This window comes from Eutrigla gurnardus, assembly GCF_963514095.1.
Source record: "Eutrigla gurnardus genome assembly, chromosome: 19".
Classification (NCBI taxonomy): Eukaryota; Metazoa; Chordata; class Actinopteri; order Perciformes; family Triglidae; genus Eutrigla; species Eutrigla gurnardus.
The window spans coordinates 11629736-11648308 of NC_139930.1; the positions used below are offsets into that span (position 1 = coordinate 11629736).

The window sequence follows — 18573 nt, forward strand, 5'->3', positions numbered from 1 at the left end:
GCTTGCATGTCCTTTAAGATATCATGGTCAATGTGTTCTACATCAGTATCAGCTACAAAAATGTGATCTGATTATGACGGCTGCAAATGCAAGACTGACGTCGTAGGTAAGACGTGGCCACAAGTGACGTACGTTCATGTAGTAATATGTGCACTGACCATTTCCTCCTGACCCTGCCAGCTGATAACGGTCTGAATCCAGTGTGGGTGCAGAAGCAGTTTGTGTTTGACATCCACAACCCCAGCTTCTCCTTTCTGTGTTTCACCGTGTACGAGGAGGACATGTTCAGTGATCCTAACTTCCTGGCACAGGCCACGTACCCAGTCCGTCTGCTACGAACAGGTGAATGTAACCCCCGGCTCTCTACTGAAGGTGCACACATCCTGCTTTTGCTTTTTAATGATGGTGACAGTGAGTAAAGGATGCCTGCAGAGAGACACTTTTGTTCCACCATAAACAAAATAATTATATTGCTATCACCAAATACAAAACAAGTATCTTTACAGTTTGTAAAACACACTTAATTTGAACTTGACACAAACCAATTATAACTCACAAAAGCCTCCTTGGTTAATCTTTTTTTTTTTTTTTTCATATTTTTTGGGGCCATTTTTCCCTTTTTTTTATAGAGAGAGAGAGAGAGATGGGGATGACTGAAGAATGAGCCGCCCGTCGGATTCGAACCCGGGGCTGCTGCGGTGAGGACTCGTCCTCGGTACGCAGGGCGCCAACTCTACCGCTGAGCCATACCAGCACCCCCTTTCAACTTATTCAACAACCACCAACGCTGGTCCTTAATTCACCCTGTTAGGTATGAAGGTGCGAGAGGCAGGTCAACGATCAGAGCACTTTTAATTGACCTACATTGCCGGTCAAAGTTGCCCGAAAAATAAGCCGACAGTGCAGCTCATGTTGTGGCTGAGACAACATGGACCAAATTCCTACTAGACCAACACCCGACGTTTTGTACCCATTAGTAATTTACCCATAGGGCCCAGGTTTTAAAGTACCGGTGTACCAAGTGATTTATTGGTTCACTTACACTGATTTGTAAGGTTGGACTATATCTTCTGTCTTTATAACCTGTTTCTCCTGCTGAATCCGTTTCACATCCTGGATATTTCAGTTGAAATATTTGTGTGAATTCAAGGTGTTGACTTGGTTGTGTGGTGTGTTGTCAGGCTACAGGAGTATCCCTCTGAAGAACAGCTACAGTGAGGAGCTGGAGTTGGTGTCACTACTGGTCCACATAGAGATTGTCAATGCAAAGGTAAACCAGTATTTCACTGCATGAAAAGTGGGATTTTCATCAGTTAGCGGCCCTGTAAATTGCCGTGGAAGTTCAGGTTTACGACTGCAAACGGCAATTTGCAGGAAACACCGAAAACTGACGTAAATTGCCGGGAATTGACGTGGGCCTTGCTTGGCAGTTGTCCCCCCATGACCCCCCTCCCCGTAATCCTAGGGGAGGCTTTAACATGTAAATGAAAATGCTGTGAGCTATACAAATGCAAATCAGGGTAGCAGGGGGAGTTTTCCCCCAGGTGACATTTTTCTGAAAGGTGTTAACTTCATTTCATCTTCATTCAAAGATATAACTTCATTTCATCTTCATTCAAAGATACACAAAACAATTTGCTTCAACAATTACTTTTAATCAGGCTTTGCCACAAAGGTAAAATGTACATTCATGCAAACAACATCAAAGTCTCCTAGAGCTCAACCACTGTGCATAGTGGCATGACTACAGTGACCCTTTCTTTGGTCTTGCTTAAATGCACAGTGGATGTGTTAACCACACATCTCCCAGCAATGCGCTCAACAGGCAGAAATGATGCTGGGTATGACGTGTCTGTTCCCTGTAGTGTTGTCACGATACCAACATGTTGGTACCGGTACCAACATGTGTTTCGGTACTTTGATACTTTTCGATACTTTTTCAAATAAAAAGTGAATCCAAAAAATGTCATTACTGACTTTATTTTAATAGAAAATCTTAGAACAATAACATATTAATCAGCAAACAAAATAAAATACCACAAAGACAAGCTTTTCTAATGCACACAATTTTAAAAATGTTAAAATATAAAAACAATAATATAATATAAAATATAATAATATAAATAAACCAGCTCTTTTTTTTCTTCTTCCAGAGCTACTTTTGTTAAGAGTGAAGGGCGGTGGCGCTTGCTTTTAGCACTGAATGTGGCTTTTTTTCCTGAGTAAATGACCTGTCGTTCCCTGAGCTCAGTGTGCAGGTCTGAGGGCCTGTCCTCAGTGTTTGGCTAAGTCGGAGGTGTTTCCGCCGTTAGCATGTTTTAAACACCGTTTACACAGTGGTGCATCGGCGTTAACTGCCTCGCTTTGCGCATTTGTTTTTAGCTAAAGTACGGCCATATCGCACGTCGCGGCGCTGGTTTGTCCGCAAGTTGCGGCGTGATGACGGTTGCAGCAGCCGTTCTCTCCGTGCTTCGCTCGCGCTCTCTCTCTCTCTCTCTCTCGCGCGCTCTCTCGCTCTCTCTCTCGCGCTCGCTCTCTCTCTCGCTCTCTCTCTTTCTCTCTCTCGCGCGCGCGCGCGCTCTCTTTCTCTCTCTCTCTCTCTCTTTCTCTCTCCAAGCTTTCCTCCTGCTCCGTTTGTTGTTCCAGTCCACGCTGCTTGCTAACTTGCTAGCCGTTTCCTCCGGCTTGCTTGCTTTTTCTTTTTATCTCCCCAAGCTGCGGCTCGCTCCTCGTCCTCTCAGCTGTAGTTACAACGCGGTGACGTCACGCGGCGAGTTCGCCGCGCTGTTGCGGGCGCTGCCGGCGGCGCTGCAAGTACCGGTCCCGTCCAAATGCAATATAGTACCGTTTTAAATGCCTCAGTACCCCGGTACCAAATTAGTACCGGTATACCGTGCAACCCTAGTTCCCTGCAAGCTCCAAACTTCTATTGGCTTTCCATAAAAATGTCTGTCCGGATGGGGATGAAGCCAGGAAACTTGCGCAATAACATGTTTAAATGCAGTACCTTTTGACACAACATTAACAACTATAAACTGCTTTATAATGGCTGGTCGTAGTTCTGCTAGAGGGTCAAGGATGGGTTCATAGATCATAGATCTCGGCTGTGTTCGAAATGCCATACTAACGTCCTACTCGTACTTAATTGTGACGTAAATTTGAGTACGTAGTGCGTTCACATACAATAGTATGTGAATTTGTGTACGCGAGAAATGCCCGGATGTATACTGCATTGGCAAGAATTTCTGAGTATACAGCGGATCTTGCTAAATCTACTCAACTTCCCAAAATGCATTGCGGCTCGTCTGACTTCTGAAAAGTTTTGGATAATGGCGGACGACTGCGGTGATTCTGGCGACAGCCCGACACAAACCGCGTACACATGTAAGTATACTGTAACATGACTTTTATGTTTCCAGCTGACTTTTAAATCGTATTGATAATGAACGTTACTTTATTGTTGTTGGCATTGTACGTTAACGTTACGAATCGAAGGTCCTGCCAGCCGGCTAGCCTACTGACGGTAATTTACCATAGGGGTTAGCGAGCACAGGCGAAGCGGCAAATGTGCCGTTTTTACCGACGATAACTAATAATATAGTGCTTATGTTAAACCGTGGTTATATATTTACTAACGGTGATTAATAACGCCGTGCACCGTTGTCCGTTAAAGGGATGGATGCAGACACCGGGCGCCTCATTCAGCGGGGGGAACGATGAGGAGAAGTTATCTGGCAGGAGGAATGCTGCTCTGAGAGGCTTCACTTAAGAAAATGTGGTTTAAATGTTATAATTCTTATATCCAGGACTGCTGGAGACTCTGAGGATGTCCCAGGACTGCTGGAGTGGCTGGGCTTCGTCGCTGTCACCCCCATCACCACCGTGGAACTATAGACATGGAACCCATCTGTTCTGTTAGTAAGCAGTGGACGAGGTTCTCCGTGGAACGCCTTGAAAGACAGAAGTCCTTCCTTAAAGAGACTAATGTTAACTCGAAGAAGAGAAGACGGGTGAACAATCCCAAGATTGCGGTAAGAATATGTTCGGTGACTGCTAGCTAAGCTAAAATTAGCAAAGCAAGCCCAAGCTACAAGTAGCTTAAAAGCTAATAGTCCAAGCTAAAAGTAGCATAGTACCCTTGTAAAAGAACAAGAGAGAGGAACCAGTGTAACGTTAAGTTGCTTTGTTAAGTGTATGTTGTTGGTCTTTTACAGGAAGCAGTACACCGTCTTCACAACTCGGAGACGAATTGTAGGCGCTACGAACCGGAGCAAGGGTGAGATTTAAAGAATATGCTTTCATTCTGCTGTATAAGGAAAAAGATGCGTTAACAGTAGATACCGATCTTAACTGTTCATTTTGTTTTCACAGACGAACCTCGCCTCATAACGAAGCTGTGACCTCTTACTTGCTCGGAGCTTTGTCCGCAAGTCCGGATTTCTATGACGCTGATAGTGACGCAATTGTGTGTAAGTAACTTTTACTGTTTTCTTCTTCCTTGTTTTAATTTTACTGTGACTTAAGTTTTCTTATTCATACCACTCATTTAATTGTTTTCCAGCTGCCTGTAAGACATACTATGAAACGGTACGCAGGAGCTTCAGACACACACAGCCTGATCTCGCATCGGAGAGGTCAGCTCGGAGTCGTTCCAGGAGAAAGAGGGTAAGACTTATTAGATTTATTAGATCCGTTTTTGGTCAATGTGACCAAACCTACCTAAACCTATTTTTCAGGTGCATTAATAGATGTGTTGTGTCCATGCGCAGTGCATCGCGCAGTACTGATTGTCTTTATTGATTGTTTTACAGCTGCTGGAAGCGAGACGGAGTGTGCTTGCTGGCGATGAGGTGGACCGTTGGAAGTGCGCCACCACAGACATGATGTCTGATGAGGAGGACGGCGTCGTTGGCGGGGTGTCTGGATGGATTGTGCGACCTCCATCCTCTCGTAGCCAGGAGCTCACCGAGCTCTGTGCGACTCTACAGTCGCGATTAGAGAAGACTCCTAAGTACAGGGCCACACACCGCAGGCGGCTGTAAAATTGACCAAATTCGGACAGAATGTCGCCAGTTCATTTGTTTGTTGTGTGGGAAAATTTGTACAGTTGTGTGTTGTGTTGTCAATAAAGCTCTTTCTTTGAATACTTCCTCCTGGCAATTTTTCCTTTCCTCAATAAATTCATTCATATTTATATTTATAAATATATAAAATAAAAAAATATATATGTGTGTGTATATATATGTATAAATATACATACATATATATATATATATATATATATATATATATATATATATATATATATATATATATATATATATATATAAACATATATGTGTGTGTGTATATATATATATATGTATATATATATAGTGATAGATCTGCTAACCAATCACTAGTGATTATTCTTGTTTAAAAGACCCAGTGTGATCAATAGTAACACATCTGCCAACGGGGGTGGGGTTTACATTTATAATGACTCATCAGGTTGACCAATAGTGACAGATCTGCCAACGTGGGTTGGCTTTACATTTATAATGACCAGATCTGCCAACCAATCACGAGCGATTATACTTGTTTAAAACTAGTGGTTTCATCCAATCCTGAGTGAGGATATTCAAGCCATCTCTGGCCAGGCGCGGTTTCGCTGCTATTCATATGCTAATTAGAGCCTTCGCTGTGGTTCGTTTTCGACAATTTTCGGCACAGACGAACGCGGCGTTCGCAGCCTGTAAACTGTCGTCAACTCCCGAAAATTAGGGAGATTTCCGGGCGTTTACAGGGACGAAAATCCGACTTTTCATGCAGTGTTTTATGTCTATGAAGAGAGACGGAGAGATATATTCAATCTACTGAAAGTTAATAAATGAAAATCATTTGTGTTGCTCTGTTCCTCGCTGTGGCTGCAGGAGGAAGACGATGAGAACCTGTACATGTCCATCCAGCGGCTGCGTGATCGCACCAGCGAGCTGTCCAACCAGGTTTCTCTCCAGGAGAGGTCGGGCTCCGGGGACCTCGGCTACCAGCGGAGTGTGGAGGAGCTCCGGGCAGCTCAGGATCAACTGAGTTGGTGGAGGCTCGAAACCGCAGGTAACCATCACACCACACACACACACACACACACACACACACTGACCATAAAGATTCAGACAAGAAGCCTGTATTCAAGAACGTAATAAAAAAAATAAAAAAAATATGAAAATTATGATTGGTCTGATTAAATAATCCATCTATCCATCGTCTACCGCTTATCCTGTATTCAGGGTTGCGGGGGGGCTGGAGCCGATCCCAGCTGTCATTGGGCGAAGGCAGGGTTCACCCTGGACAGGTCGCCAGTCTATCACAGGGCCTGATTAAATAAATAATTAATTTAATTAAATCAACTTTCTTTAACCTGTCAACGGTCATGCTGTCTTCTAGAGGCCTGTTCAGTTTTAAAGTGAGTCGTATGAAATTAGACAGAAGAAGAAGAAGAATTTTGACATCTGAAGATCAACAAATGTTCACAAACGCAGGCTTGGGATGACAGCAGACACACTCATATTTTCTTTCTGCTTTTCCAGGCTGACAGAGAAGAAGAGGAGAGAGAAGCTGAGGCAGCAGGTGACAGCAAAGCGCAGCTAATCCTCCTGTCCACCAGATGGCGATATACAACCGCTGCCTGAAACTCGCCGCCACCAGACAATCCATTTACGGTATAACTGGAATAAGGTTCTTTCACAATAACATGTGAGACTTTATAGGACCGTGCTGGACTAGCAGCAGAACAAAAAACACAAAGAGAAGTTTATCAATGTTCTAAAATGAATCACAAAACTAAGCTATGAAAACAATCAGTTATGGACTGAAACACATTAAGAGTCAGATGGGTTTTTTCTGCTGCTTACGTGGAAATAATACAGACAAAAAGAGATGGACTGTCAGCTTTCTGAATTTCACGATGATGATTAGAGCTGGAACATCTAGTTGATAGGTTTTAAATGTTCAAGTGATTTTCATGCAAGAATATCAACATTTGATCATTTTGAGTTTGGACTGTTGGAAAGAAAGAACAAGCTTTTTGAAGATGCCTCCTTAAGCTTTAGGATATATTAACAGGCATTTCACTACTTTCTCACATTTCATGGAACAAATCATTTAGTCCATTATTCTCGTTATTATTTTATAATAGTTAGTTGCAGTTCTAATGGTGATGGGTAGATCTGATAACATTTTAGAAGCTTAATGTAATATGAGCTAATTATCCAAATGTACACCAGGCCAACTGCTGCCTCAACAAAAATTAATATAAAAATGTATACTTTGAGAAAATTCTCTCAATTACAAACAAAAATCAGTCTTCATGATTAGGTTTTATTCAGCTCAGTTGATTAGGCCCAGCGAATTGAATTGTGACTTCAAAATATAAAAGTGAAGTTGAATCGTGACAGCCCCCATCGGTGCTTCTTTACACAAAAACGAACCGGAGTTCAAAGCTCATCAAGTTGGCTCTTACTGTGTTTTGGTCTTTAGGAAGAAGAAAATGGATATTAAGGGAGAAGAAAACTCGGGTAATATAACAGGATGGAATTAAACTATGTGGATGAAAAAAGTGAGCAGTGGGCAAACTGCAAAAAAATGTATCATGTGCCTTTGATCTTGCGCTTTGTAGAGTTTGTTACGCTACTAAAAATAAAGTAAAAGAAAACTTTCTCTACAACTGGAATATTGGCCCTTTAAGGGAAAACTACTAACACACTAGAGGAAGCCACTTGTTTGGCTCAGACCACTTCTCATGATATGGGTTTAAAGGATTTGTTAAACTGAAGCCTGTTCCTCCAGATGATGATGTCTTTTTTTTTTTTTCGAAGGGGGGGGGGGGGGGGGGGGGTGTTCTACCTGGGGGAGCACAAACTGGATGAGCTGTGGTCTTAAAATAAAAAAGTCTTTAAATACATCCTCAAAGGGCTCTAAATGTACGACCTATCCTCGAGAGGCACAATCACGGCAGGTGGGGGGAGGGAGACCATCCTCACAGTGCCCCCTGTAGAGGACCTGCATGAAAACGACAAACAAGGGCTAGCACAGAAAACTAGCAAAGCACTCTTACTTCTCATCTGGCTCGAACCAACAGATGTGGCTCAATTGGAGCCCCAAACTCATTGTGTACAACTTTATGAAACCGATGCAGATTCTGTTTTAATAGATAGAGAAGAACATCCTATGAGAATGCTCATCAGATTGAAGACGCTGTTTGTCTAAATTAGCATTGCGTCCCTTTAAATGTCCCCAAAGACATCGGACCTCTCTGTCCCCTCCTGCAGTAGCACTGGGTGGAGACTTCTATGCAAAGGTCGTCTCCTTGGCCTACAACCGTTGTGTTTGAGGTGATTTGACTCGAGTTGTTTTCTCTCCGTATATTTTTCATTTAATAAAGCTTTTTCATGTACGCTTGTCTGCACCGTCTGTTTGAAATGTGACTTAAAACCAGCAGCAGCAAGTAAGCAGGAAAGTACAGTGGAAAGGGTTAAAGCCAGAGTTACTGGGACAGACTGTTTGTAAAGGCCTTAGAAATTAAGATGTCTCCGTCTGTAGAGAAATAATTCAATGCTATACTATGACTTACAATGACAAACTATAACTTTTTCATATTTTATGAAATACACTTTATTGATTTGTATGAAACAATATATTATAAAATGACATTTTAAGCCACTAAACCATAGTACATACTATAAACCATGACATTTTCCCAACATCCTACACCATGACTTTATGACATAATTTACTTTTTAACGGTTCTGAATCTTATACAATTACTTATTCATATTATACTATGACCTTTTATATGACATACTACCCTATGAGTTTTTACGACATCCTATAGTATACATAAAAAGTCATTATAGTTTTACATAAAAAGTAGCACTACTTTTTATGTAAAACTATGACTATTTATGTAATACTATGACTTTTTATGACATAGCCTTCTACACTATATAAAAAACAGTTATTACACTATACTATGACTTTAAAGTCCCATATTATGAAAAACAGGTTTTCTCTGGTCTCTACACCTATAAACTGGTCCTCCCTGAGCCTGCCAACTCCCAGGGTGAGGAAAATAAGCGACTCCTGCATGGTGTCTCTGCAGTCCACCGTCTGGTACAACGACGCTTCTACAGGCTGTTCAGATTAATCTCCTGTCATAATGGAGGGAGTCATTTGCACAGGCCGAACTCCTCTGCGCGATGATAGGAGATACCTGAGAGAGGGCAATAATCACCGAGGTGAAGTTCGGTGTGTCCTGTGGTGAGATAGAGCAATTTGCGTGTCTCGGTCTGAGCGACGACATTGTGAAACACCACTGTTACACACACCCTCATAAAAGGATCTGTCCCAACCATACGGGATCCAGCAACTTCACCTGAGACACATAGGCGAGCCATAGCGATACATCCACGTGGACATTGGCGCATTTAGTTTGGAAGTTTTTTTTATGACATTTGACATACTATGACTAATGACATACTACACATATTATACCATGACCTTTTTCAATTACATTTTTGATATATTCTTTGTAGAATTTTACATGATGTATGACCTTTTTAAATGGCATAATATTTTGCAAATCTTTTATTCGAGTTTTTATATTTTTATATGAGTTTTTATGACATAGATTTTGATGACATACTAAACTGTGTGTTATGACATTTTTTGTATTGTTTTCACCTTGTGAGTCACTGGCAAAATATGGTGCTAAAGACACCTACATACACAGTATGTAGCAGAGCCACAGACAGATCTGAACAACTTGCCAGATGTTTATATTTCTCTCTATAAAGTACAGAAATTCAAGCAATATTTAAAAAAAATGGCATAAGGGAAGTACAAACAGTTAAATGATCAAACCAGCATCAACATAATCACCTCCATGGGTTATAGAACCTGATGCTGTAAAGTCTGTGGTGGGTCGCACAAAGATAAAAATTAACAAGACTTTGAGCAGGTGGAGAACGCATAATGGATGATTATTGTCAAACCCCCCCCCCCCCCCCCCCCAAAAAAAAAGAACAAGAATGGCTGCTTTCCATTAACAAGAGACACAATGTTCTGCTGGTGGTAGATTATTAGTTACTGGACCTTTCCTCCAGAGTAATAGGGAAACGCAGGTTCTGTAATGTCTGCTCGTTTATCTTCTGGACACACTCTGTAAATATAGAACACCTCACAACTAAAGGGTAATCCAGTGCAACAGAATGACAAACTATTGATAACGGCAGGATATGATAATTGTTGTGCTGAACACCTTGTATATTGTACATTTTCAAAGGTTGGTTGAGGCTCTAGTTGGCCCTGCGATTGACTGGCGACCTGTCCAGGGTGAATGAACCCTGCCTTCGCCCAATGTCAGCTGGAATCGGCTCCAGCCCCCCCGTGACCCTGAATACAGGATAAAGTGGTAGACGATGGATGGATGGATGGTTGAGGCTCTATTCGGTGGCCAGAGAGAAGAGAGATAAGTAAACTGCTGAAACTCATTTCCAAAATGAGAACAGGTACTCTAACCTGCTAAAAACTGCTTTAATCAGCTTGAAATCAACTAAACTGTGAATCCAAAGAAACAGTCTCGACCAATGTTTTCTCAGCACAAATGTAAAGAAAATAACCTCCAGTCACTGAATAATGAACCATGACAGGACTTTCTCACAGTCATGGTTCACTCCTGTAAGATGCAGCCTTATAGACATGGGTATTTTGCTGTGCATTTACTGTTGTTATATACTAGACAAATATACTTATGAAGGTATATACCTAAACGACGCAGCAGGCCATCTACAGTTGCTGCAGAAAACTCTTCACATACCTCTGGATGAAGGGACCACATCACACATCAGTTCTATTGATTCCTTTAAAATCACTGAAAACCTTGATTGCTAGTGCGAGGCTAGGCTAACATTGTAGCTGGGTGCTACGCTAGGCTAACATTGTAGCTGGGTGCTAGGCTAGGCTAACATTGTAGCTGGGTGCTAGGCTAGGCTAACATTGTAGCTGGGTGTAAGGCTCGGCTAACATTGTAGCTGGGTGTAAGGCTAGGCTAATATTGTAGCTGGGTGCTAGGCTAGGCTAACATTGTAGGTGCATCAACACTTCAAATAAGGTAATTTAAAAAACAACAAATGAAACCAGTATCCAATAGCAACCACAGAACATGTCACCTAGAACAGGTTTAAAAGCACAGAATGTGTGATGTCATCAGACCATGAGATCAAAGACCATGGAATCTTTGATGTCCTGATGACATCACAGATCAAAGCAAGTGGAAGTCTATAAGTAGAAATGCCCAATGTTGTTCTTTATACAACTTACTATTTACTTCAGAGACAAAGTTGTGGTGATTGAAAGTGCACAGAGCAACTACCAGAACAAGAACACCTTGGTTCAGCGCGACATAGAGATGGAATTGATGGATATTGAAAGTGACACCCCATTGAACTGGTATCACAATGTATTGGAGGCAGACGTACAATCTTTGGGCAACAAAGCGAGACTCATCTCCAGCAAAATAAAAGGGAGAGTTCTTCTTGAAGTCGATGAAGACCTGATGGAGCGTTTCATTGATCAGACTCAAGAATGCAACAATAACAAACAGATGCAAATGGAGATAAGTGACTTGAAAGCCCAGCTGAATACAGCTCTGGCTCAAAAGGGCCCTCCTCCATCTGTATGTTTGAAAAAAGCTCAGAGAGATCTGCAGAAGGAGATCTCCATCAACAAGGACCAGCATGCTGAGATGCAGAAGATGAAGGCAGAGAAAATGGCCCTTCTACGTGAAAAGGAGGCCAGCAGTCTGCAGCTACGTGATGAAAGGCAGCTCCTTGCAGTTGCTAAAACCAACATGGACAAGGTACAACAAGAGTTGAGGGAGGTGAAGGGAGCTCTCTACTATCAGGTTGAGGACACTAAGAAGGCCCTGGAGAAACCCCAGGCTTGTTTGGAAAAAGCTCAGAGAGATCTGCAGAAGCAGATCTCCATCAACAAGGACCAGCATGCTGAGATGCAGATGATGAAGGCAGAGAAAGAGGCCCTTCTACGTGAAAGGGAGGCCAGCAGTCTGCAGCTCAGTGCTGAACGGCAGCTCCTTGCAGTTGCTAAAACCAACGTGGAGAAGTTACAACAAGAGTTGAGCAAGGTGGAGGGAGCTCTCCAACATCAGGTTGAGGAGACTAAGAAGGCCCTAGAGAAACCCCAGGCTTCCCTTCTAAGTCCACACACAACCAGCACTGACGAGGAAAGCACAAGGACAAAGCTGGTCAGAGACTTCTCTGAGGGAATCCTCTGCGACCAGAAGGAGAACATCAAAAATCTCACGGATGCTCTGCAGAAAGCAGAGCAGGAGCTGAACTCTGAACGTGTCCAGCGGCAGCAGGAGACATCGTTCCTCGCAGGCGAGCTGGGAAAGGCCGGTCAATACTATCATTTCCACGTCGGCGTCATTGGTTATCTGCAAAAACAAGAGTTTGAGGTGAGGCAGACACTGGAGAGATGCCAGGCAGAGACCAGCCGGTTGGCAGAGGCCCTGAAAGAGGCACAAAGTCAACAAAAAAGCCCCAGTGAAGAGGACATGGACTCTGTCAGAGACTTCTATATGGCCAAAATCAATGAACACACAGAGGCAATTAGTAAGCTCATGGCTGATCTGCAGAAAGCAGAGCAGGAACTGAAGACCGAACGTGTCCAGATTGATGTACAGGCAGCAGAGACCAGCAGGATCGCAGCGGCCTTGAAAAAGTCAGAAGAGCTGCAGCTGCAGTGTCAGGAGGAGAAGTCAACCCTTCAGAAAAAGTTTGAAGAACAGTTGGCGAGTGACCGCCTGGCATGGTGGCAGGAGAGAGCCTCCATGGTGAAGCAGAACCTGAAAGACGAAGCTTCCTATCAGGCTCAGCTCCACAAGCAGGAGCAGAGGAAGAAACTCATTGTGGCTTCTATAGCAAAGGCCGAGCAGCAGCACAAGAGTGATCAGCAGGAGAAGTCATCCCTCGCTGCAATGCTGAAAGAAGCACAGGACAAGTACCACGCCCAGCTGAAGATCGCAGCCTCTATCCAAACACAACAGGAGGAGGCTACAAAGATCCATCAAGCCCTGATGGAGCAGCAGAAAGTGGAGACCAGCAGGATTGCAGCAGCCCTGAAAAAGTCAGAAGAGCTGCTGGAGACTGAGCGTCTCCACTCTGAGATGGAGAAAAAGAAATCGCAGCAGGATCTGGAGATCGAACGCTTCCAGATGGAGGAGGAGAGATCATCCCTCACTGTAATGCTGAAAGAAGTCCGGGTCAAGTACCTCGACCAGCTGAAGTTTGTAGCCTCTCTTCGAACACAACAGGAGGAGGCTACAAAGATCCATCAAGCCCAGCTGGAGCAGCAGAAAGTGGAGACCAGCAGGATCACAGCACATCTGAAAGAATCCAAAGATCTGCTTGAAACTCAGAGTCTCCGCTTTCAGGAAAAGTAATTGCTCCTCCAACAGCTGGAACAATCCCAGAACAACCATCTGGCCCAGCTAAAGATGCAGGACGAAGATCACAACAACCTCGTGGCTGCTCTTCAGAAAAAGTTTGAAGAACAGTTGACAAGTGACCGCCTGGTATGGTGGCAAGAAAGAGACTCCCTAGTAGAGCAGAACCTGAAAGACAAAGCTTCCTATGAGGCTCAGCTCAAGAGTGACCAGGAGGAGAAGTTATCTCTCCTTCAGGCCACTGAGAGCCTCAGACAGGCTCTCCAAGAAAAAGAAGAGGAGTTAAAGAACACAGAAAGCTCCTTGAGGTCCCAGCTGGACGACGCTCAGAGCCAGATCCCGAAGAAGAAGAAGAAGCCATGGTTTAAAAAGCTCTTCACGAGACATAGACACTGATGAAAGAACACACACACACACACAAACACACACACACACACCAAATTGGCCCAAAATGTATCATTTGGAAAATAATGTATGCTGTATCATAATTCCTATATTGTAGGAATTATAATACAGATATATATTAATATTTTAAAATAAGGGTGTCGTGTGGGTTTTCACCGGGTGCTCCGGTTTCCCATAACTAAAATACGAAAAGAAAAAAAAACACTCCCTGTGAAATATAAAAAAAAAACAACCAAAAACCAATTTGGCCCCAAATGTATATATGATATATTCTTCCCTTATCCATGTGGGTTTTCCACCGGGTGCTCCGGTTTCCCACAACTACTCAAACAAACCAATTTGGCCCTGTTGAAGAAAACTCTTCAGGTCCAATTCTGTAGCTGGTTCAAATGAGGTTTAATCACTGACAGTGGAGAAAAGAAATTCACAGTGCGTCTATGAAGATCCAGTCTGTGGAATGGGCTGGCTGAGTTGGATTTATACAGAACAGTCGAGAAAACAAAAGGGAAGGCGTCATGAGTGGATTTGCATTGAATCAACACATGTCTCTCTGCAGAGGAAGAGACATCTGTTGAGGTGTGACCGTTCTCGGGAGAGCTTGACGATGTCACTACAGGGGTCACTCATCGGGCCTTGATCAATGTATGAGAGATGAAGGTGTTTTTCGGAGACGGTCCAGGAAGGGGGACACATTCAAAGGGTCTTTTCATCAACATGACAAGGCTTACATACAATGAATGCAGCTCAGCAAGACATTTGATGTTCCCGAGAGAAAGTAACATTAAAACAAAACAAATTGTAAGGTAACACATTTTCTTCTACAGCCCCAAATGTATATATGATATATTCTTCCCTTGTCCATGTGGGTTTTTCACCGGGTGCTCCGGTTTCCCACAACTAAAATACGAAAAGAAAAAAAAAACACTCCCTGTGAAATATTAAAAAAAACAACCAAAAACCAATTTGGCCCCAAATGTATATATGATATATTCTTCCCTTGTCCATGTGGGTTTTCCACCGGGTGCTCCGGTTTCCCACAACTACTCAAACAAACCAATTTGGCCCCAAATGTATATATGATATATTCTTCCCTTGTCCATGTGGGTTTTCCACCGGGTGCTCCGGTTTCCCACAACTACTCAAACAAACCAATTTGGCCCCAAATGTATATATGATATATTCATGTGGGTTTTTCACCGGGTGCTCCGGTTTCCCACAACTAAAATACGAAAAGAAAAAAAAAACACTCCCTGTGAAATACTAAATAAAAAAAAAACAAAAACCAATTTGGCCCCAAATGTATATATGATATATTCTTCCCTTGTCCATGTGGGTTTTCCACCGGGTGCTCCGGTTTCCCACAACTACTCAAACAAACCAATTTGGCCCTATATATATATATATATATATATATATGCTCCGATTTTCCACAACTAAAATACAAAAAGAAAAAAAAAACACTCCATGTGAAATATTAAAAAACAAACAAAAAAAACCTCTCCAGGAACCATCACCTTACCGTGGTGGAGAGGTTTGTGTGTCCCTATGACCCTGAGGGCTGTGTTGTCTGGAGCTTTTTGCTCCTGCTAGGGTTTCCCATGGCAAATTGGTCTCAGGCGAGGGGGCCAGACTAAGAATGGTTCAAAAGACCCCATGTCTAAACGAGGAAGAAGAGGAGTGACCCAGCCCGGAGGAACCCCAGGGCCCCTGTCTGGCGAGATCTTCTCAAGTCTCGTGCATGCATAGGCGCAAATACATGCGATCCGAAAAGCAGCCAATGGCTATCGTGCCAGGGTAAACTTCACGGAATTGTCCACATAACTTATAGTTGAAACCATAGGCGCCGATTTATGTTTTTGCCCGTGGGTGCTCAATTTATTTATTTATTTATTTTATTATTTTTGGTGCTCAAATTAAATGAATACCACCAAGGTAATGATTGTCACAAACTGACTTTTACTGCATAACCACAACTAAATACGACACCATACAGTCTGAAGGCAGCAGTATTATGCACACTGCACAACACTTTTTTTCACAACATAACACCATGTTGCTTGCATGTATAATTGTACAAGTAACCTATAGCAACACATAAGCAAAAAAAAAGAATACACAACTTGGTATTCATCATGTAATATTTACATACAAATTGACCACATTAACAAATACTCATTACGCAGTATTAATTTACGCTCGGCACATTTACAATAGCACAGTGTGTATTTTTCAGTACAACCAAGGAAACAATGAAGCTTAGTTCATTACATTGATTCGCAAAACACAAGTTTGACACATGAAATCTCCAGCTTACTGTTAAGGAAAGCAAAGAAAATATTTGAGTCAGTTACTCACCACTGTCTGCTATTGTCTATTTCCCAAGGAGGAACGTGTTCCTCCTGGCAGCTGTGCACGTGATAAACTCATCCGCTATAGCATCCAGATTGCGGCTTCTTGTAATGTTTTTGTGACAGTTCAACACCGCAAGGTGATTGAGTCTTCCTTGTCCCATCGTGGCGCGTAGATACGTTTTAAGTCTCCGCAGGCCTGAGAAAGACCTCTCTGATGTGCAAGAGGTCACAGGAACAGTGAGTCCAAGTCTGATCAGTTTGGTGAGTTCTGGCAGCAGGGTCCGCAGCGGCTCGCCATGCTCTCCTTTCAGGAAATCCACAGCATCTCGAAATGTTTTTAGGCAAACACCCCTCTGTTTAGCTATGTCAATGAACACGTCACGGTGAAGTGTCAGCCTGCCTTTATCCAGATCATCTCCATGAAACTCTGTGATGCTCCCACAGTCACCTTTTCCCGTCACAAAATCCTCAACACTGCACATGTGTTTGAATGCAGCTTGACTGAACCTGCAATCCAAAGATGAAGTTGCAGTGTCCATTACCTGGTAAAACTGCTGTCTGTACATGGCCTCTGGTGACTGGAAACTGTGTGATGGTGCGCCTCCGTCATCCAGTCGACGTGGGGTTTTTCTTGGCCTTGGCAGGGCTGGGCTTTCAACGTTAAGGATATCAGCAGCTGCAGTTGTGTTTTGCCAAAAATCTTCATATCCGTTTTCACGAAGATGCTTGATGTCCTGTCGGAGCATTTCAATGAGTTGGAGAGCTTTCTGTGAATGCAGTTGGCTGTGTTGCAGTGCGCGATTGGCTGACTCTGCGCGCATAAAAAACATCAACATCAGCTTCAGTGAAAAAAATGTACTGAACTTCTGCAGGTGCTGAAGTAAACCATTTGCTTTGCCGCCTGCGTCACCTTTATCTTCTGAAGACAGGTTGTCAAGAAACTCCAGTAGTGCGCTGTAATTTGAAGAAATTGACTGCAGCGAAGCAGCTTTTACTGTCCAGTGCGTCGGGCACAGAGGGCGCAGAGACGGCCCGTCTGCGCTTTGGAAATCCTGAAACCAAGCCAGTCATTTTGTCATTTATCAGCGTTATGAGGTCACGAATGAGTGACATGAAGTTCCGACACTCGGGAATGTTATGGGCAACATCCTGCACCACCAAGTTCATCACATGTCCCATACAGTGGACGTAAAGTGCTCGAGGCTCCAGTTCTTTTACGCGTGCCTGCAGACCATTTCGGATCCCTGACATATTCGATGCGCCGTCGTAACACTGACCTCTACAGTTTTTGAGAGGGAGGGAGAGTCTCAGCAGTACATCCTTAAATAGGTCGAAAAGTGCATCCCCGTTTGTGCTAGCTGTCTGGTAAAATCCTATGAAAAGTTCCTCTATTTCCAGACATTCAGTAACAACACGGAAGCACACAGACACCTGTTCCTTGACTGTGATGTCTGCGGTCTCATCCAAGATGATGGAGAAAAACTCTGCACGCTTTATCTCCTCTATAAGTGTTCGTAGAACATCATGCGCAAATAGTTCAGTCATTTCATTGAGAATGTCATGAGAAAGCCACTTAGACTCATTACGAGTGAGCCAGGACTGTAGTTCTGGGATGTCTTGTGCACGCAGGTTGAGCAGCTGTCTCAAGTTTGACTCTGAGTCCACATGACCCCTAAGGGCTAGTCCTTGATATGCCAAATATTGGACGGAAGAAAAAATACTTAACAACGCAGTTCGTGCTTCAGCCATTTGCTTCTGCTTGGCGGCAGAGAGAGCATTTGCGACATTAACTCCGGCATTAGCAGCACTTGTGATGCTAGCAGCAGCTCGATGGACATTTGACTTCTCATGACAGCGAAATCTTTCTATAGCCTTGCCCCAGCTGCAAAAGCCATCTTTCACAAAAGCCTTATAAGAATCCATCTCACGTCCTCCTGTACATGGTAGCGGGGCATGCATTTTGTCGGCAGCAGAGAACACTTCACAGAGCACTTTGTTATTTAATGCATCATAGGTAATCCACGGGAATTTTGTTTTCCAGCTGGCCTGGTACTTTCGTCCCTGCTGACACTTGCTGCTGTCCCTGTCGCTGCTGCTACCGCCGCCGCTGCTGCTGCTGCTGCTGCTGCTGCTGGGAGCATTGGTGGTTGTAGACGTGGTTCCACTTAGTTTTCTAATTAAAAACTTGTCCATTTTTAACCGCCGATAAGCAACGAACCTTCACATTTTTGCTGTGTGTGTGTAGCCTACGTTGTTTAGCCGCAGCCAAATCCAATCATCCGATTGGTTACCTGTTAGGTGACTACGCCATAGTGT

General features: G+C 43.3%; 1 protein-coding gene across 1 annotated transcript; it reads left to right on the forward strand.

Annotated features, from left to right (window-relative positions):
- The first annotated feature begins 70 nt into the window (after positions 1–70).
- Positions 71–8395, forward strand: LOC311029530 (1-phosphatidylinositol 4,5-bisphosphate phosphodiesterase gamma-1-like). Its single transcript, XM_084034713.1, has 5 exons — positions 71–106; positions 181–342; positions 1182–1270; positions 5913–6093; positions 6567–8395. The coding sequence occupies exons 2-5, from the start codon at positions 282–284 to the stop codon at positions 6569–6571; spliced, it is 336 nt and encodes a 111-aa protein (XP_083890839.1). The 5' UTR covers positions 71–106; positions 181–281; the 3' UTR covers positions 6572–8395.
- Positions 8396–18573: the final 10178 nt, after the last annotated feature.

Excerpts from the sequence above, each read along its gene's own strand:
- LOC311029530 (XM_084034713.1), top strand. The coding sequence starts at position 282 with ATGTTCAGTGATCCTAACTTCCTGGCACAGGCCACGTACCCAGTCCGT. Across the intron at positions 343-1,181 it reads AGTCCGTCTGCTACGAACAG|GCTACAGGAGTATCCCTCTG; the intron begins GTGAATGTAACC and ends GTGTGTTGTCAG. Across the intron at positions 1,271-5,912 it reads TAGAGATTGTCAATGCAAAG|GAGGAAGACGATGAGAACCT; the intron begins GTAAACCAGTAT and ends CTGTGGCTGCAG.